Source organism: Populus euphratica, unplaced genomic scaffold (genome assembly GCF_000495115.2).
Source record: "Populus euphratica unplaced genomic scaffold, PopEup_1.0 scaffold97.1, whole genome shotgun sequence".
Classification (NCBI taxonomy): domain Eukaryota; kingdom Viridiplantae; phylum Streptophyta; class Magnoliopsida; order Malpighiales; family Salicaceae; genus Populus; species Populus euphratica.
This window is the reverse complement of record NW_011499981.1, coordinates 623,509-643,439: the sequence shown is the minus strand read 5'-3', so window position 1 is coordinate 643,439 and position 19,931 is coordinate 623,509. Positions and strand designations below refer to the sequence as shown.

Sequence of the window (19,931 nt, the reverse complement as noted above, 5' to 3'; positions counted from 1 at the left end):
TCAACCCTCGCATTTCCTGTAATTACACTCATGCCTCCTACTGTTAACTTGATGTTAATGGCAGTCCCTTTCTTGTCGTGGAGGATTCTCCTATCCCTCTCAACCTTGGTTTTGAACCTCATGTCACTCTTTTATCATGAAATTGAAAACGATAGTCATTTCACTAGGGTTTTTTTTACCTGATAATTAATAATTAAAAACAATGATTAAGGTGCCTGTTTCATGCATGCAAAGTAGTCTTGGATCAATATTTCAAATCGTGTTGAGATCGGTATTGATCATCTGTATAATGGGATGAAAATGATCTTGATTTGATACCCAATTTATCATTTAATTTTCAATCACATCCCTCATTTAGTTTAAACTAATAAGATTGTAAAGTAATCTCATGAACTTAAGTGCTTTCTCCCCCTCTTTTATACGTACTGAATGATCAAGCTCCTTAAAACATAGTGTGTTGTATCTCGTGACTAGGAAAATATTAATAAATTCTTATTCTTTGAAGCTAATGGAAGGATCTAATTAATAATCTTACATCGACAACTTAATTGAAGAAAAAAGAGATTAAATGGCGTGTATTGTGATCATGTAGTCACCTTTTAATGCCTAGGAAACAAAATTAGAATATCCAAGAAATAGATTAGAAATCTTGTTATTTTTATTTTAAATCATTATTTTGATTTAGTGGAACCAAAAAATACATAATTTTTTTAAAATAGATCCTCGTATAACTGCTCGGGACCTCATATTTTTGCAAACTTGACTGCATAAAAAAGAAGAAGATTATGTTTGGCCAATATAATGAAATTGATTCCTTAATCATGAGTCCAAACCCACATGGTTGGTTGTCTTAAAACCAGTTATCAAAGTTAAAATGCATTGGGATTTCGTGAACCAACAAATAAAACAAAAATGGCTATCAAAGGTTCTGGTTTGTCGGGCGAATGGAAAGCTTGACCTCTTTATTTTTCTAGTAAAATAGAAGTCCAAATTGAAAACATGTTCAACACCACCTCAAACCTTGTACAAGTTCCTTACGTTAATAGAATCTTTATATCTATCCGGTTCGTCATCTCAGAACTAAAGGATAGAACTTCCAGCACGTTCTTCGATTATGAACAGTCAAATTCCAATACACACCACGCCACCCCACCCCCTTGCTTGCATGTGATGGCTTTGAACAAGTAAAGGGCATGCATGGAGCTCAAATCGGGCAAGTTATTACTGCCCTTGATTATCTGAGCAGACCATCCTGGATTCAAATTCAAAGAAAAAAACTCAACTAGAAAGAGATTTGAGCATGGTTTTCATGGATGTTGTTCCGGATATGTTTGATTAATTTGAAATCGTGGTTTTAAGAATCTTTTTATGTTTTTAATAATGTCTGTGCTCTGGTTAGGTGCACAACAGTTTTGGAACCACTTGAGTTCAATCATGATTGAAAATATTGGTATTGTGGTGATTTTGTTTATGAATTATAATTAATATGAGAATCGATTTCCTATGAAAATAATAATAATTAACATAATTAATATTGGAAATGATCATCAAATAAAGATAATAATGAAGAAAAAATATATTTAAAAAACTATGAAATGATGGACTAATTGTGCTCCACATGTCTAATTGTCAAATTAATTAGAATAATACTTTGATCATCGTGAGCTATAAACTTTATCCATGCCCAGCTAGCTTAAAATCAATATTATCCATAACTCGAATTAAAATATAATTTGTTAGCATCTACATATATTTTTGAGAAATAAATTAATTTGTTAAATGAAGATAAAAAGAATTAAAATTATACACAATATTGCATCAAGAATTACATATTAAATGTGAAAAGCAATTATAAAATCATCAAGGATCACAAATCAATAGCACCCTTAATATTCCTTTATTTTAATATCCACCTTCATAAACTAAAAAGAAAAAAAAGAAGCGAGGAGCAAATAATTAATAGAGATTAAATAAACAATTTTAGGAATCAAATCCTATTTAACTAGTAGCTACAAATAGAGATATACCAAATTGATACATAGATGGCATGCACATAACTTCACCTACTCCTCTCAATTTCAAATTCATCTCTCTCTTTTTTTTAAAAAAAATTAAAATTTATATCAAAATTTTAAAATTTACATCTTATAACGAGTTATAAAAATATATTTCTTATCACAAATTAGAAGAATCAACTCCAATTAATTTTTTAAAATCAAAATAACATCTTCTTAACTAATTTTTAATTTTTGACTGGGTTTTTTTTCTCTCACTTGAATTGGGATAAATATTAAGTCGGTCAATTTCAAGTGGACCTCTATAATCAATCTAGATTTTATATTAATCCAAGTTGATCAATTGGATGAAAAGACAACTATTAAAATCAGAAAAACCTTTCTGGACATCATCCATGACACATCCAACCCATCCAGACATTGGTGTTATTGGAACCTAAAAAGAACAAAGCATGGGTTTGGTCATCATTATCCTGGGACACCATTGTCATCTTTTTATGTTGTAGTAAAGTTGGAAAATGCTAAGCATGTCGTAATTATCTTTAGCGAAAAAAGAAACAAGGGTACATAAAGAAGGTCCAAGAAGGCATAAACGGACGATCCAAAGAACGCCCCTCTTCTCTCTCTATCTATTTCTTCTTTCTCTCTCTACAGCTATATCTACAAAGAGAATCATCAACACTAAAATTAATGCATCAAAATAGTAATCTAATAAAGTAAAAGGTGCTCTCTGTTTTACACATCTTTACTGGGTTTCGTCTTGTTTTCTCATTCCTGTACATATAATTCTCAACTGGGTTCCCTCTTTAGCATCAAATGGAAATGGTTTAGATAAGGGAAACCAAGCAGGTATGTTTTTTATTATTTATTTATTTTTAATCTGGGTTTATCTTAAAATTTTCATTTATGTGATAAAAATTGGGACTTGATTGGTTTCTGATAAAAAGTCGTGAACTTTACAGAGAAATCTGAAGAAAAAGAGGGATCTTTTTTGTGTTTCGGATACAGAGAGAGAGAGAGAGAGAGAGAGAGAGAGAAAGAGGGTTCTGGTGTTTGTTTGTTTGATTGCTTGATCATGGCTGTTGCTGAGAATGCTGGGGTCAGGAATGGAACCGCTGGTCAAAACTTTGACAACACTGTAGTGTCGTCAGAGACCAATGATCTTGAGAGAACATCATCAAAACCCAGAAACGAATCAGTGGGTTTCAGTAATAGTAAAGACTCAAACTTTCAAAGCCAGAACAATGATCATCAGAGTGTTAACGGCAGGTCTGGTGAGACTGGGGTTTTAAGCAATGGAAAGACTAATGGGGCCCAGATGCAAAATGGGTTTGATATGAATCAGTCTGGTGGCTATGGGGATGATCAGATTCGTCATCAAAAGTCTAAATCTAATGAGGTGAATGATATGAATGATTTGGTGGAGATGCTGTCAAAGCTGAATCCTATGGCTGAAGAGTTTGTGCCTCCTTCACTCGCTAATCATCATGGATACTTTGGTAACGGGTTTGGCATTAATGCTAACAATTTTGTAGTGCATACCATTAACGGGAATGCCAATGGACCTACTAATAGAAGGGTATGTTTTGTTTTCCTCTTTTTACTTGTAGTTGTCATGTAGTTGCTGATAAAATGATGCTTATTTTGTTGTCTGGATTGTTGCTGTCTTGTGGTTGCTGCTGAAATGGAATAAACTGACTACTAATACTGTTTCTTATTGTTATGTGGTCATGGAGTGGTCTTTTAGTTTTTACTTATTTCTGGTATTTTTTTTTGTTACAGAAGAAAAACTTTAATCAAGGGAGGCGAAGGATGAACAGCAGGACAAGTATGGCTCAGCAAGAGGAGATCATCAGGAAGACTGTATATGTTTCTGACATTGATCAACAGGTAAGCAGCTGCATTTGTCTCTTGTATTCTCTCTTTTTGTTAGGTTTTTTCATGTTTCATGGTTGTTTGTAAACTGATTTTGGGATCATTGTTTCCATGTGATTGAATACAGGTTACTGAAGAGCAGCTTGCAGGGCTCTTTATTCACTGTGGACAGGTAACTGGCCTTGTTTTCTCCCATACGTGAGATTTTCATTTTGCTAATTGCTGAGGTGGATTATGTTTCTGATTGATTTCCTCTTGTTTTTTTGGGGACAAAGGTTGTTGACTGTCGTATATGTGGTGACCCTAACTCTGTTCTTCGTTTTGCCTTTGTTGAGTTTACTGATGAAGGTAATTTCAAAACAGCTCATACTTCTTATTTTTCTCAATGGATGAGTTTAGCCATGTTGATTTAGCAATCAAATGTGCATGCAGAGGATGCAAGGACTGCATTAAGTTTGTCAGGGACAGTTCTTGGATATTACCCACTAAGAGTGCTGCCTTCGAAAACTGCTATTGCACCTGTTAACCCAACATTTTTGCCAAGGGTGAGGACTTTGTGCAATAAATGATACCTCATCATCTACTTTAGAAACCATATCAACAGAATGGTGCTTGTCTTAAATTTCTGTTTTGTTACCTAACTTTATCACATAATCATGATCCTTAGTCTGAGGACGAGCGTGAGATATGTGCAAGGACTATTTATTGTACAAATATTGACAAAAAGGTAATATTTGGAAGTTACATGATATCTGCTAATGTTTTTAAGAGTGATATCTGGAACATTTTTCCTGATTTCTTTGATTTCAATTAATGTAGATCACCCAGGCAGATGTCAAGCTCTTCTTTGAATCCTTTTGCGGAGAGGTCTGTAGTGGCTTATATAACAAACATGCAAACATTGCTTGTCTTGGATTGCAGGCTACACCTTATTTTACATCTTGTTTTGTATAGGTTCATCGCTTGAGGCTCCTTGGAGATTATCATCATTCAACCCGCATTGCTTTCGTTGAGTTTGCAGTGGTAATTACCTATGTACTCTTGATCTTTGTGTGCTGACTTTTTAGCATCCATATATAACTGGTTTAATATATATGTCATGTCTGATGCATCTTGTGAACTTTTACTAATTTAGAACCATTCATAATGTAGAGTTATTCCTGGAATCTCATGTGGCCTCAATTTCTCTGTATTCTTAGCCATTTGCTTTCCTTCAACTGCTGGGCCCATGCGCCTGATTTTCCTGGAACCATTGTTTCAAAAAGCATCTTGTTTCATTCTTTTGTCTTGTCAAAACAAACTCCTTTCTGCTTACAAGTATTTGTGCATTTTTATAACATGTAAAACTGGATCAAACTTTCTATTGTTTAATAAGGGCTCTCTTTTCAGAAATGTTCAGAAGTTGCAATCTGGTATATTATGTGAGAATGCTAAGAAATGCTGATGGAACATATATTTAGAGGTTGCATATGAACCGCATATAAAGCTTTAATTGAGATATGATGATGTGTTGGAATTGGCACTGATAAGGGTTGCAAGAAGCGCCACCTTTGATGTTAGAATTATTTGGCTTTTTGGAGAACTTTAGTTTAACCTTAGCTACTGAAGATCAGTAACTAAATTTTGTGGCTCGCTGAGGATTCTTTAATTGAACAAAATCATATAATAGCATTAGACATTGGTTGTGGCATTAAATGAGTCCATTCATAAATCGATTGTGGAAAATGCAATTTAGTTGAATGGATTTGAGAATTTTGATTAGATTTCTATTGTAGTAGTTGTTGGTGTTCTGGTTGTTTATGCTGGGCCTGATGTAATTAAAAGGTTTGGGGTTACCGTGGTAGGAAATGTCATGGCTTCCCTTTTGTTGAATCATGAGTCACTTGTAAATTCAACCATGATTTATTAGTCCATTCAGTCTTTACCTCCTCCCTTTTTGGTTGTCCCTCTTCCTTTTCTTTTATGTTATTCTATATGTAAGATGGGCACTAAAGAGTCAGGGTTGGAAATTTTAAGGGTTGTGGAGTCGCAAGCCCTTCGCACTGCTTTCTTTGGGTGTGAAGCATGGTCTTTGCATCATATCACCATTATTTGATCTGTTTCTCCTGCTTTCTTTGGTTGTGAAACCTGTCTTATATCACCATGTTGGATCTGTTTCCCCATTGTCGGTCTTGTAGTGGATCTATGTGGAGGTGTCAATTCTACAACACTGGGAAATGCCTTCCCATTTTGACTTTAGGAGAACCCTCCCTCTGAGCATGCACTTGCTTGTGATTGACTCGGATAGTAAAATTAGAGCTCTTAATTTTAGGAAAAAATTTGCTTACCGGGCATTGCTAATCTGCTACTTTATTTGGAATGCTTAGTTTGTCTTGGTTTGCACACTATTACTCACTTTTCCAAGCTCCTTTAATCTATTTTGTTTTATTTTGCCTCTCGTGTTGTCCTGCAATTCTTCGTTTGTCTTTACACCTTTAGAATTAGACCACTGCCTGATTTCAGACTTAGCCCATTCTCATTCAATAGTTTGTAAGCTTCGATAACTAAATCGTTATCCATAACATTTAGTTTCTAAACTTTTTTATTAAAAAATGATAGAGAAGCTTGGCATGCCTGAGCCATATGCATGATTCTGGCCTTTGGGTGCTCCAAGGATCAGGCCCATGTCTACCTTGGGGAAGCACTCCCATTGCCACCCTTTGATCAGCAAGTCCATTAGGAGCGATCTTCCCCGACCCAAAACCTGGTCATGTACACATTAAAAGATTTTGATTTCACACTGTCAATTGTAAAGAGTATTAGATGGATCTAAAAATAGTGATCCTCTGTACTCCATCAAGGACTGCTCTATAGAATCCTACCTTTAAGATATTTTAAAACTTTCTTGTAAGCATTCCAATGCTCCCTTTCTGGGATGACTAGGGTACTTCCAAGTGCTCAGAGGATATATCATGTCAGGCCCTGTGTGGTGTGCCAAGACAGCCAATCCCCTTGGATACTCAAGATGGTGGATTGCTTTGCCTTTATTGTGCTTGTTTGATGCAGGGATATGCAGGTGCTGATAACACCACTCTCCTAGCTTGGTAATTCCACCACCCCACAAAAGCTTAAGCCTTTTCTTGGATATGGAGAGTTGAAAACAGAAGTGACATCCTCATTGTCCCTAGTGGCTGAGTTCATTCTTTTTGCCACTGGTGCAAAGGTGTTGAAGTTGTCAAACTCATTTGTATAAACCCCATGACAACATGTTGGCTTTTGTATTTGTGTGCAAAGCACCATCTACATTTTCTGACGATTCAGTTACAGCCACAGGGTTTAAAAACTTGGAGTGATTTCTAAGAGAACGCAAATATTGTTGGACATTTCATATGGATATCAATGACACTACTTGCTGCCATAGTGTTGGTCTTTATTTTCTTAGAGAACGAAAACATTACATGAAGTCATAGCCTCAGCTTAATATTCTCGACCACTTCTTCACCATAACAGTATAGAAGTTAGGTCCAAACATTTTAGGCTCAACATTTTGGAAACTGTTTAGGCATGACTATTTGGAAACTGTTTAGGCTTGACCATTCAGGATCTCGTCCTTACATCTTTTGAAGTTCAAATGGTCTTTATTTTCTTATTTTTATTGTTAATTTTTATTCTGTATTTGCAATTTCTGTTGGTTAGTTAAGCTGCAACATGCTGGAGTATTCCATGTTTGGGCCTGGTTTTGTGGACTTGTGAGTGTAATATGGTAATACGTGATGAGAATGTCTATAATGCTGTTCCTCCAATCCTTGCAGGCTGAGGGTGCAATTGCAGCACTGAACTGCAGTGGTGCGGTTCTGGGATCACTGCCAATAAGGTAGCTTGGCAGATTATCATTGTTTTTGCTGGTCATTCAGTTTCTCTTTTTCCTCCTCACAAATTGATCTTTTTGTGTTTTTAAGGATCTTTTGTTTTATATATGCAGGGTGAGCCCATCAAAAACACCTGTTCGCCCTCGCATCCCTCGCCCACCTTTCAACTGAATCATGCCTAATGCTTCCTGGACCGATCAACTGCTGAGAGATATATTTATATTAATACATATATAGATACTGAAATCTTTTGAAGGTACTTGTGGCGTTTATATCTATATCCTAGCATGTTAGCCCGGTATCTTTGTTACCTACAGGGGGGTCGTTTATTTTGTCTGTCAGACTATAGAGTTGGATGGGATTTCAAGGATATGAATGGCTTTATATATGTTGCATGTCATGATGAATTTCTTGAGAACTCAATACTGTTGGGATATTTCATGACAATTGAGATTGACTCCTTTTCAAGTTTTCACCTCTTACTAGTTTTGGCTTTGGTTTTCCTTTCTTGGCTAGGGCTTGAGTGTTGGAAGTGTTTGGCATCAATTTTTGAATTCAAGAAAAAGAAAAGACCTTAACCTTGTTGAAGCTTTCCTTTGTTCATGGACTCTTGTGGAAGTTTTAAATTGTGTTCAGTGGCCTTTCCAGTTTTTTCTTGAGGATAGTGTCAAGTTGAACAAAATATATTAGTATTCCACTCATCATCGAAGACAGCGCTAGAGATGGTCTCTTGCAGCCACTGAAGGGTCCGGTACATAATGTATATCTTATAGAATTCTTTTTAGCTCACGTGATGTCTGTCATACTACTTGTTTATTCCTTTTAAATAACTTTGCAGCCACCCGAGTTTTGAAATTGTCAAACCAAAGCTTGGTTTGACAACAAAACACAAATTTTCTTCTACCAGAAAATCGAAAGTTTGGGCCATCGCTAGATTACATGTGCTGTGTTTAAAAGGGCGCTAAAAAATATATTAAAATAATATTTTTTTTTAATATTTTGATATTAATACATTAACATTATAAAAAAATAAATAAAAAAATTAATTATGCGCAAGATTGTTGTTTGGGAAAGTAACTTAATTTAATGTAAGTTTGATAATATCAGCTGAAAATAAAAGTCGAACAAGGGAGAACCCACAATTTGAGCTTGCCATCTTGATTCACTTTGAATCCAGTTGAGTACCATTGCAAGTAAAAAACTGATTTATCATGTAAATATACTACATGTATTATATTTTTTAGCAGATAGATTTCCCATTTCTGCTTGATGGGAATGATGGTGTGCCTTTAGCTTAAATCTTTGTCACGATTTCAATATCTGGGAGAGTTCTGCTCGGCCTGGAGTTCACTCATGTTTCCTAAGTTTTAACTTGGGGAAAGAATTGAAAGCCCGAGTATACAGGGCAAGCAAAAGCCCGACAGGGCAAGCAAAAGCCCGACAACACTAGGCTGTGAAAACTAGCAGCATTTGCCTGGGAGGGCTGCCTACAATTATCTCAAGCAAAGAGCTGAAAGCATTGTTGTGTTTGAAACATAGGACACTGATTATGGAAAGCTGGAAACCATGGTTGAATCAGAAATCCACATAGAGTTAATGGCCAAGCTATCCAATCTTTTCTTTTGATCTCAACCAAATGATGAAAAATTACTTTGCTATAAGCTTCATGGTCGCAAATACGATGGAATATAAACTTTCATGGCATATTGCATCTCAGAAAGAACAAATTTAAAGCAGAAGGGGAAGATACTACTATGATAAACCATCAATGACAGATAAAATGTATGAATGGTGTGTGTGTGTGTGTCTTCAAGGAGGAAACTATACAGAACCTGCAGAAGTTTCTTCTATGGAATCTATTTCTGTTACATCCTGTTGACTCTGAAATGGTGTGAACTAATTTTACTATAAGAAATAAGCCCATGACTTCTATTCAGATAAAGTTGTTGGTACTCTCATTGCTGTTGTTCTGCTATCGCGGCAGGTCTTGCTTCTGTTGCTTCTGCATACATAGCATGTTGTCATATGTTAGTGTCGTATTCATGAAACATCAACACAAACAAGATTGCTCAAGACACTAAACTGGTATTTGGTAGTGAGGAGGCTGAAGTAGGATTCGATAAGGTCCCAAAAGCATTGTATTGCTGAGAGTTCTGTATCACTCTGGGGTAGTAACTTGGGCTGTTCTGTCCATGTTGAGCATAGAATGGGTAATAATTCAGGTAGACTCCAGGGGACCCTGATGCCGCGGCGGGGTAATAGAATGGAAACTGTTTCCCTCCATATGCATTGTAAAAATTATTCTGCAAGACAGTTAAGAAACTTGTTGAGCTATCAGAACTTCTATATTGTGAAGATGCCCTATGTCCATGCATGCAAGCATTTATCAGTGAGCTATTTAAAAAAAAAAAAAACCAACCATTGCAGAAGTGTCCTGTGGGTTGATAGGATACCTGAAATTAGGAAGGCAATAAGATCAGAAGACAATGAAGTACCAATAGTCAGACAATTCTTTTCCAATAAGATAAGTTCCTTACCCATAAACTGAATAAGGAGACGCATATTGAGGCATTTGTTGATTGAAGTATGCAGAAGGGCCATGAATGTTTAATGGTGCCATGAATCTTGGTGCTGCAGGTCCAAGTCTATCAATTCCTGCAGCTTCAAGGAAAAAGTAGGAACAAAAACAGGAACATAGTTAGAATTATCAACATAGAATAAGAATATAAACCAAAGTTATGAACTTCTACTGGAGGCAAGCATCAATCAAGGACCAGGCTCAGTTGGACCTTTCTTTTTAGCACCAAAGGCTGCAAGATTACAGTTGGCTCTCCTTCCATCAATAAGAGGATATGGATCTTGACAAGCACTTGTTGCTGAATCAGGATCCTTAAAATTTACCTAAGAAACACATGCATGACAAAACTACAATTGATTACATACATGATCATGCCAAATCTATAAAAGTCTTATAGCTAAAAACAGCAGGGCTAGCTTACAAAGCCATATCCTTTAGATCTTCCTGTGCTCCTATCAACGATGACAACTGCTTCTATAATCTCTCCAAACTGCTCAAAATAACGCTGCAAGGAATCTTTTCTGGTCTCCCAGGGCAATCCTCCAACAAAAATCTTGGTGTAAGTTGTGTCATGAGTGGATTCTGAGGCACTACTAGTTTCATTGATCACCATCCTACTTTCCATGATCTCTTGAGACATCCCGATACAGATATAGATACACTAAATCCAAACAGCCTCAAGCTTCCACGAGAACAAACCAAAGAACTAGCTAGATGATTCTAGCCCAGATACCAAAATATAGTGAGAAAGATTCAGAAGGTGAGAAAGAGCCGTTTGATCAATCAAAATCAACAACAAAGACTACTTTAATCAGTAAACTGCCTTTTCTGACTCCTGTTTCTAGAAAGGAAAAGTACAAGAATTAGTCTGTCGAGTTCTCTTGGATTCCCCAACAAAGATACTCTTAACAAGAAAATTGTTTACTGCTAGACAGTTAAAAGTAGAAAAAGAAAAACATGAGAAAACCCTAACCACATGTATGATTTTTTTTCTTTTTTGCTTAAGCAAACTACCATGGAAGGATGGAAAGATGGAAGAAGAAGAAGAAGAAGAATTAAGAAACAACAAAAAGAATGAAGAGCAGATGTTTAGGAAATTTCCAAAGAAATAAAAAACATAAATCTTTTGTTGTCTTTCTTTCTTTGGAACATCCTGTAATGGGTCCAGAGGGTAACGCGCCCTAGTCTATCTAACTTGCTCTCGCCCTCTTCCTCCTCGACCCTTTTTCTTCTTTATCAAGGTACTGTTGAGTACTGTAATAATTATTTTTGAAAGTATTTTTAATTTAAAAATATACTAAAAAAATATTTTTTTAAAAAATTATTTTTAATATTAGAACATTAAAATAATTTTTAAATAATTTTTTTTTTAATTGACTCACTGCAAAGGCAAACAAATTAAATTTTAAATCTTCAAGAATGGAAACATGAAGAAATATTACCTGGTTTGAGAGATATTAATATTATTCACAAAGAAAGTACGTATTCCATTTATATGTAACAATTAAATACATTCCGAACCGAGCACCTGCCTTCATGCATTCAATATTATTGTTTTAGAATAAAAAAAATAAAGATAAAAAATAATTAAAATAACAATTTAAAATAAATTTTTGTATTTTCAAAATAAAAAAAAAAACTAAACGCTAATACACACACACTTAAAATTAGACACTTTTTTAAAACTAAATGAGATGATCTTGCTAGTGATTACAACTAGAAAAAGTACAATAAGATAAATTAAAGATAATTATTCCAACGGGAAAGTTCCAGATTTGGCTTCATTTTGTATTGAGAGAGAACGTGGCTCTGATTTGTATTTGATGTATGAGCCAAGCCTATCCATGTTGTTAGCTTCTGTAATTGGAAATTTCAATTTATTTTTATTTTTTTATTATTATTATTTCGAACTGTTATTATGGTGTTAATTAGGCAGGATATGAACACACTGTTTACTTCCTAATTATTACATTTTTAAGAAATGATTACATACTTTTAACTTTAAATTAACAAAACAATTACATAGCGTTTTTAAGTATTTGTTAATAAATTTATCCCCTGTCAAGCAGGAAGATATTATGTTTAATGCGGCAATAAACCACCTTTCCTCTGTATAATTATTTTTAAAAAAAATAAAGATGTTAATGAAAAGAAAAAAAAATAAATTAACCCATAACCATGCGCCCAAGCCTTGTTGTATCAATAGACCCTTTAAGTTTTTTGGTCTCTTTTAATTTTTTATTTCAGTATAAAGATGATTTCTATTTAATCTTATTAATTGGTGTCTCTTTTAATTTTTTATTTCAGTATCATCTTTTATGATTTCTATTTAATCTTATTAATTGGTATTGAGTTTATAATAAATTTATTTTTATATCATTTTATCATGTAACAAGCTAAAAAATTTGATTTGAATTAGTGTAATTTATATATAATCTAGATCATAAGTTTTGGTAAGTTAATTATAAATAGTTAATTTAACTTTTTTTTTACTTTTGCAATTTTTTTTAATTTTTTAATTTACAGGGTTATTTCAAGAACCCCATATAATTTAATTTAAGACTTAAGCTAGGTAAAAAATCAAGTTGAGAATTTTCAAGTTTGAACTATTATATCAAATTTAATAATAATATAAAAAAGTATTATATAATTTAGATATCTTTTTTATTCTAAACAATATTGATACAACACATATTTTGGAAACCTTCGTATATTTGCACCTACATAACATCATGTGCTCTGTGGAAATTAATCATAGCTCAGATGAGAGCAGCATATGTTGGAAATCATTGAGCAATTTGAAAACAGTTTTACCATAAGTAATTAATCATAGATTCTGCTTAAGATAGACAAAAAATAGAAAAAAAAGGGAGTAAATTATAAAAAGAGTGAATGGGCAATCTTAAACATTTGATCCATCCAAGTATACACGACAATCCAAAAAGGAAACCCTAAAGATAAGGGTGAGGTGAACTGCAATTAGTGGCATGGCATTAATTACAATATGATATGGGTGATGCATGATGTCTAAAATCTAAGTTATGGTTTCATATATTAATCTAAGTTAATTTAATATAATTTTTAAATTATAATAAGGTTTTTTTTATATATATATTTTTAAATTTTTATTAGATCAAATTATAAACCAAATTGTTGAGAAAGGATGAAATTACAAGATGAAAGATTAAAGTAAAAAACATTTTAGTCCCTACAAATTATAGATATTAGATTTTTTAGTTTCTAAATTTAAATTTAAAGAGAAAAATCAATTTTAATTATAAAAATTATTTTTTGTATGTTTTAGCCCCCGATGGGAGAGAGGTAAGAGAAAGGCACTAAAATCTAGTTTTAGAGAGAGAAAATTTTTGTTGGCATCAATTCCCGTCACAATAATAATTAAAATTAATGTTAAATTGTTTATTTTAATGAGGAAAGTTCATATTAGTTTTTCTTACCTTAAAATTGTTAAGAAATGTGATCTAGATAAGATTTTTTTATTTTAGACTTTGAGACTTTTTTTTGTTTTGTTTTTTAAGATTACAAATGAATTTATCAAGTTATCTAAGATGTTTTATAGGTCTTTTAAATAAAAAATAAGTTAAAAGTTTAGTTTTTGGATTGAAAAAACCATCAACCTTATTTTTTCAAGAACCATAATAAATGAAAATTAAGCAATATAGATGAAATGTCATTTGAATTTTTTTTTCAAACAAATTTGAGCCAGATAACATGTTACTTGCTATAGTTGTAAAAATAAAAAAAACAACCCAATCATGTGCCTCTAATAAAATGGACTAGGTGGATTAGCCTGACATGTGAGGTAACCTTTTCTTTTCCCCTTTTAATTTTATTAAAATTAATGTTTTTTTAGAATTATTTTCTTTATATCTAAATTTATACGTGTTTTTATTTTGTTTAGATTTTAGAGAGCCTCTATTAAAATATAATTATTTTTAGATAATATTTATAACATGCACAATTTTGCATAATATTTTTATTTTTTTTATTTTATTCAATTAATTTGATGTATTTCTATTTATATTATCGTTTGATTGAATAAAATATTATTTTAATAAATAAATTTAGTAAACATAACCAGGTAAATATTCTATTTTGCAATATTAAATATCTTATTTTATACCTATCTTTTAATTTTTTTAATTTTATTTTTAGTTACTATCTCTCTCTCTCTCTCTATATATATATATATATATAAACTTTTTGATTTTTGCTAGAAATTTTTTTAACTATAAAAACCTATATAAATAAATATTTTTTTTTTTAAAAAAATTAAGTGAATCCTATGCACAAGAAACACCCAGTTTTACCAGGTCGGATAATAATTGGTTTTTAAGCAGGGCAGGTAAGTTTTCGATCGGATGGAATCAAATTGCCTTGGATTCAAATTCAATCTTGGACATAGCCCAAGTACACATGTTGGAAAGCTGGACTCTTTTATGTAGACGAAGACGAGAGAACTAACGTTTAAGGAAAAAAACATAGATCCTCTCTCTCTCTCTCTGGTGATAGCGTTTGCAGAGGTTTTAGCGAAGACAAAAATGGAGGAGAAAGAAAAAGGCAGCAAAGGAGGCAGTGAGGAGAGATGGAAAGGAGCTATAGCTAATCTAACAGAGATGACATCGAATCTAGAGTCCCTTCAAAAGTTACTCCTTAAAAAAGCTGTCTTTGTTAATGAAGAAACCTTCTCAAAAGCCTCCCTCACTTCTGAACAAGCCCGCTCTATCAAGGTACTGAATTCTTGATCCTGGATTTTCTTTTTTCATGCAATCTTGATAGGATTGCTGTTAAATTATGATTCTTGACGTTGGTTTCTTCCGTTTGATATGATCATCGACCAATTTCACAATCTGGGTTTGTAAAGGTAGTGTTTCGTTAGCATTTTGTAGGAGTTCTTATGTAATTAATGCTTGGTTTATTTGACTATGAATGTATGAGTAGAGTGAATGGATTAGTTGGTTCTTGAATGGTAGAGTAATGATTTATTAGCCATGGATTGGACGAGTTATGCTAGAGTGATGATTAGAGAAAACTTGCACAATGTTGGCAATTTAAGTTAAATTTTTGAAATGCTCTTGCTAGTTCGTTCACTGAGGCACTTTGACCATTTGGAGAAAACCAAAAAAGATCATTAATTTAAAATCCAAATTTCCTTGGACACCAAAAGAAGGCAACTGTTTTAGATATTTAACAAATGAAGTTGTATGCTAAGGGAAAACTTTTGCTAATACATTGTAGCTCTTGCATCATGGGATTGCATCCTTTTAGATTATGCCTTCATAAAGCCATTAGTCTTGTGATTGGGATTTCAAGAAAAGTGATGCTGGTTTGCTAGTTTGGATACGTACTCCGTATGCACAACCAACATGCATCTAGATTTTAACGTGACTGGGTAATTTTACAATTTGAGTTGATTACGACTAAGTTTGCAGAATGCTGTTTGATACTGTCTTTGGTAGGTTTTCTTATGTTTTCGATTACTTTCCTTAATTTCTGAATGCACCATCAAGGCAGCATAAAAAATCATATGCAGGTTGTCTTTTGTGTGTAGGTTCTTGAACAACGGGTAGAGACTTTGGAAAGAGAACTTGATGCTGCCATCTCAGCTGCTGCTCATGCTCGTGCAGAAAAGCGTCAGGCAGAGGCAGCACAAAAGGATGCTGAATTACGTGCACAAGAGATCACAAGAGAACTCGAGAGCACCACAAGTATGCCTACTGTTTCTTCTTTTCAACTATATATTTGTGAAATAAAAATCAGGTAAAGTTAGCTTCATTCCCATTTCAATGTGAATATATGAGCTCGCATCTCTGTAAATTTTAGATTTCTGGCGATTTTGTAGGTCTAGATTTCTAATATAAAGTTCAGCAGTCTTCAAATTTTTTTGTTTGGTTAGTTTTTGCTATTTTACATAGAAATGGTGGTGTTTTCTTATACAGTAATTTAAACCTTTATTAGATTATGAGTGCTATAAACTTTGCATACCTATGACATCTTTGGATAAGGACAAAAGCCATATTTTCAGAGAATTACCAACAATTATGCTATTGTGAATGTGCGATGCAGTCAATGTTAGGCGTGAGTCTTAAGATCCATAGCGGCGATACTTAGTTTTTCCCCTTTATGTGGAATTTCTAGAAGCTGTGCTAGTGTGAGGCCTAGTCATTTACATTCATCTGCGATTCAATTCACAAACCCCAGCTACCTTTTCTTCTTCGGTTTACCCTAAAATGCCAATTTTCCAGAACCTAGCCTACCACAATACACTCGTGGAGTCGTGGGAAAAAAAATTCAAATCTGTTTTGTGTTTTCTAATTGCAATATTTACAGTCTTCTTTTGTACTTCATTGTGGATACCCTATGCTTATTAGCGGATAGTTTATTTGTTGGCTTGAAAGTTTTCTATGTGAGAGGTACGGATGACAGATAGGGTCTTTGTCGGGGATTAAGGGTGTGAGTGTAGTGAAAGCAAGGTGGTTTTACTAACAAGGGAAGTTTAGGGGTGGGCAAATAATATGGTGATAAGTAGAACTGGTCTGGGAAAAGATTTGAGTCCACTAAGCCAAACCTCTCTAAGATATCCCATCAATCTATAAGACTAACTGACGAATTCTTCCACTAATATCTCATTTAATCCTCCTCATCACCTGTGATTAAAATAATCTCATGTTAGAAACAACAGTATTTGAAATTTGACTAGTAATCTCTACATAAATTTATGTTGAAGGTTAATCTGTGCAAAACAAATCTGAATCTGAACAATATCTCCATCAAATTCCTCCTTTATAGAGCCTAAGCAAAGCCCACGTACTATAATCCTGTGCTTTACTGTTAGTTGTAGCATCTGTATGTCTTTTTATTAGTTTATAAGTGAAATCAATGGCAAACCTCACAATCTTTCAATCTCACCAATTTCTGGTCATGATGATTGCCTCATTCCTTTTCAAAATTTGTTGGCAATTACTACTTTATATTTCCACCTTGCCAAAATTTTATAATATTGCTCTCTTTGCTTCAGAGGTATTTGAACTACACATGGAAGAGTTGCGTGCAAAGCAAGAAGAAATTTCTAAGCGTGACAGAGAAATTAAACTTTTGGAAGCGATAATTCAGACACTTGGTGGTAAAGAATCCCGTTCTACAAGCGGGTAACTTGGTTTTTCCTTTCCTTCTTTTCTCGTTCTTTCTTTATGTAGATGAAAGCGTTCTGTAAAATGCTCTGTATTAAGTTGCTCATGCTTGACAATAAAAGATCTGGGAACCTAAGAGTGTGTTCTCTTTAACCTAATACTGTTCACTGGTTACACGATAGGGTACCATGTTTGAATTTATACCTCCTTTAACCTCCTCTCTCGTGGCAGACAGGAGTCTGGATCAGGTCTGATGCTTTGATCTCAAGTTTTGTAATTAACGGTGGTCATTTTACCAGTTATACTATATGCTTTTAGCATAATGCAACAGTGCAGAAAATGCTATTTAAATTGGTCTGACAATTCAAAGACGGCCTCGCTCAACATTCATGCATTGTTCCCTATGGAAGTCCATTTTGTTAAGCTGTAAAAGAGAGCTTCGAATGTTTGCAAGAATACAATTTTTTTTTGGCTTAAAAATATATATGTTTTTAATATTTTTGGATCATTTTAAAGTATTTTTAAACAAAAAAACATTTAAAAACCAACTGCTATTATATTTTTAAATATCCACACATGGGGAGCCATGATTCACTGAATTTGCAACAGGGTAGTGATGGGCAATTGCAGAGGATACATGGCTCTAAATGAAGGCCATATAAAAAGATTGTGTAATTAAGAATGCAAATGAATTTAACCTAACCAAGTTTTAACTTATTCAAATTTGACTTGAAAAGGACTTGCGGAACTTTGTTATATATTTTTACAAAGCTAACAACTCAACCACGAGGTTCTTGTCATGGTTATTGTCTCATCCGAGAGAGAAATAAACCTCGTATGAGTGGAAAATTGTGTTCTTTATTTTAGTCTCTGCATACATACGTGTTCTACCTGATCCATTGGCAAAATTATAATTTAAGAAGAATGTGAAAAGATTTGATGCTGTTAGACCTGGCTGTAAATTATAATTAAGAGAGGGTAAGTTCTTTGTTGGCTAGCCAGTGCCCGGATGGAGGTTAGGTTGGATGTGTATTGATCTGTTGAATAGTCAATAGACTAATTAGTGAGTCAACGACCTCAGTTAACTTATTATAATTAATTAATTAATAATTTGGACTTAATTTGTAGATTATTCTGGGAAAATCTTTGTCATTATGATTCATTTTCCACGACGAGACAAGGACATTTTTTCTTGGTGGAGACTCCAACAATGCCTAGCAAGAGCACTTTAAGCAAATGAAAACTATGAAGTTACATGATCATTAATTAGACTTTCACCACTAGTAGATTACTGGTAGGTGCCTGTGCTAATTACTAGCCAATGCCACAACAACTTGCTGCACTTGCAAACACTGCAATCCTATCTTCATCTCTTGCGTCACACCTCGCAACAAGTTCAGTAAATGGATGATGAGTCTGATTTCCCAGACTCAACAGAAGTGTTCCTTTTTCTTAATTGATTTTAGTCTAGTTCAGCAAAACTCACCTTTGCAGGGCACTGCCATTCATTTCAAAATTTTCTATTCCAAAATAGTTCTTGAATGCCGGAAACTATCAATTATAGATCTAGTATCCGTTTGGAAATCGTGAGTTACACTACAAGTGAAACCATATTTAGAAGGTTGTACCGTGTTCTCAAATCTAGCCTTATTAAATCGGAAAATATATTTGAGATTCATATCTCAGAATGAGTATGTTAAATTGGCAAATACAATAGTGAAAACACACCGTCACTCGCAGGAAGCTTCTTTCTGAAGAACAGAACCAAGTGCCTGCTGCAATATTGTTCATCAAATCCTGCCAGAATATCAGTTCAAGCAGTCAAGATATTCTTATTGAACAACTTTTTAAATGCCCTAATGAGTTAAGATCATCAACCAACCTTTTGTTAGAACCACCATTTTAATTCACCAGATCCTAATATAAATTATTCACGGGAGTCTAGAGTGTATAGTTTACCGGATCTTAAAGGCCCTAATGTCCCCTCTCAACCTAACCCATCATGTGCCAACTGCATCTTTTTACCAGCAAAATGCTTGGTCTGTAATTTTTAATACATGCTCAATTGCTGTACAAACTGATCAGTTGCAGAAAAAGACGAGTAATCTTTCTCTAATTACTCTCTTTATGAGAAAATCTAACACTACATGGACCGCTAATTAGATGCTTAGAATGTAATAAGTGCAGAATCTGAAAAAGATGAGGCACCTAAACCCACTAAAGCTCTTTAATGTTACAATAGTCTTCCCCATTCCATTTATAACTTTATCTTCCAGCCCTTACATAATCAAAACCGTAAGAATGATGTAACAATTACCAAAGAAAAACCGTAAGGGACAAAAGAGGAACCCCGAACTGTTCAGCATATCCTAGATATTTCATGGCCAACCCACTATGCCGAGAGGGTCATAAATATCAAGCATACTTCATGAATATTATTATTTGTAGTGGTCACCCCCCCCCCCCC

At 33.9% G+C, this 19,931-nt stretch overlaps 3 protein-coding genes across 5 annotated transcripts; 2 read left to right on the top strand and 1 right to left on the bottom strand.

Moving 5' to 3' along the window:
• Window positions 1-2,584: 2,584 nt before the first annotated feature.
• Window positions 2,585-8,217, top strand: LOC105139815 (polyadenylate-binding protein-interacting protein 12-like). The gene is made up of 11 exons (XM_011046422.1): window positions 2,585-2,864; window positions 2,978-3,594; window positions 3,798-3,905; window positions 4,018-4,062; window positions 4,166-4,238; window positions 4,323-4,435; window positions 4,558-4,617; window positions 4,710-4,757; window positions 4,845-4,913; window positions 7,682-7,743; window positions 7,852-8,217. The coding sequence occupies exons 2-11, from the start codon at window positions 3,091-3,093 to the stop codon at window positions 7,907-7,909; spliced, it is 1,140 nt and encodes a 379-aa protein (XP_011044724.1). The 5' UTR covers window positions 2,585-2,864; window positions 2,978-3,090; the 3' UTR covers window positions 7,910-8,217.
• Window positions 8,218-9,405: 1,188 nt separating this feature from the next.
• On the bottom strand, window positions 9,406-11,487 carry LOC105139816 (RNA-binding protein 38-like). Of its 2 annotated transcripts, none has more exons than XM_011046424.1 (6): window positions 10,738-11,487; window positions 10,528-10,639; window positions 10,276-10,399; window positions 10,158-10,191; window positions 9,822-10,041; window positions 9,406-9,740 (listed from the first exon to the last, which is right to left on the bottom strand). In XM_011046424.1, the coding sequence occupies exons 1-6, from the start codon at window positions 10,954-10,956 to the stop codon at window positions 9,694-9,696; spliced, it is 756 nt and encodes a 251-aa protein (XP_011044726.1). In that variant the 5' UTR covers window positions 10,957-11,487; the 3' UTR covers window positions 9,406-9,693. The 2 variants fall into 2 exon arrangements, with proteins under 2 accessions (XP_011044726.1, XP_011044727.1); XM_011046425.1 differs by having other exon boundaries at window positions 10,276-10,393; window positions 10,738-11,485.
• A 3,160-nt stretch (window positions 11,488-14,647) lies between these two features.
• Window positions 14,648-17,944, top strand: LOC105139817 (uncharacterized). Of its 2 annotated transcripts, XM_011046426.1 has the most exons (4): window positions 14,652-15,064; window positions 15,886-16,042; window positions 17,353-17,478; window positions 17,647-17,944. In XM_011046426.1, the coding sequence occupies exons 1-4, from the start codon at window positions 14,876-14,878 to the stop codon at window positions 17,658-17,660; spliced, it is 486 nt and encodes a 161-aa protein (XP_011044728.1). In that variant the 5' UTR covers window positions 14,652-14,875; the 3' UTR covers window positions 17,661-17,944. The 2 variants fall into 2 exon arrangements, with proteins under 2 accessions (XP_011044729.1, XP_011044728.1); XM_011046427.1 differs by lacking the exon at window positions 17,647-17,944 and having other exon boundaries at window positions 14,648-15,064; window positions 15,886-16,094; window positions 17,353-17,437.
• Window positions 17,945-19,931: the final 1,987 nt, after the last annotated feature.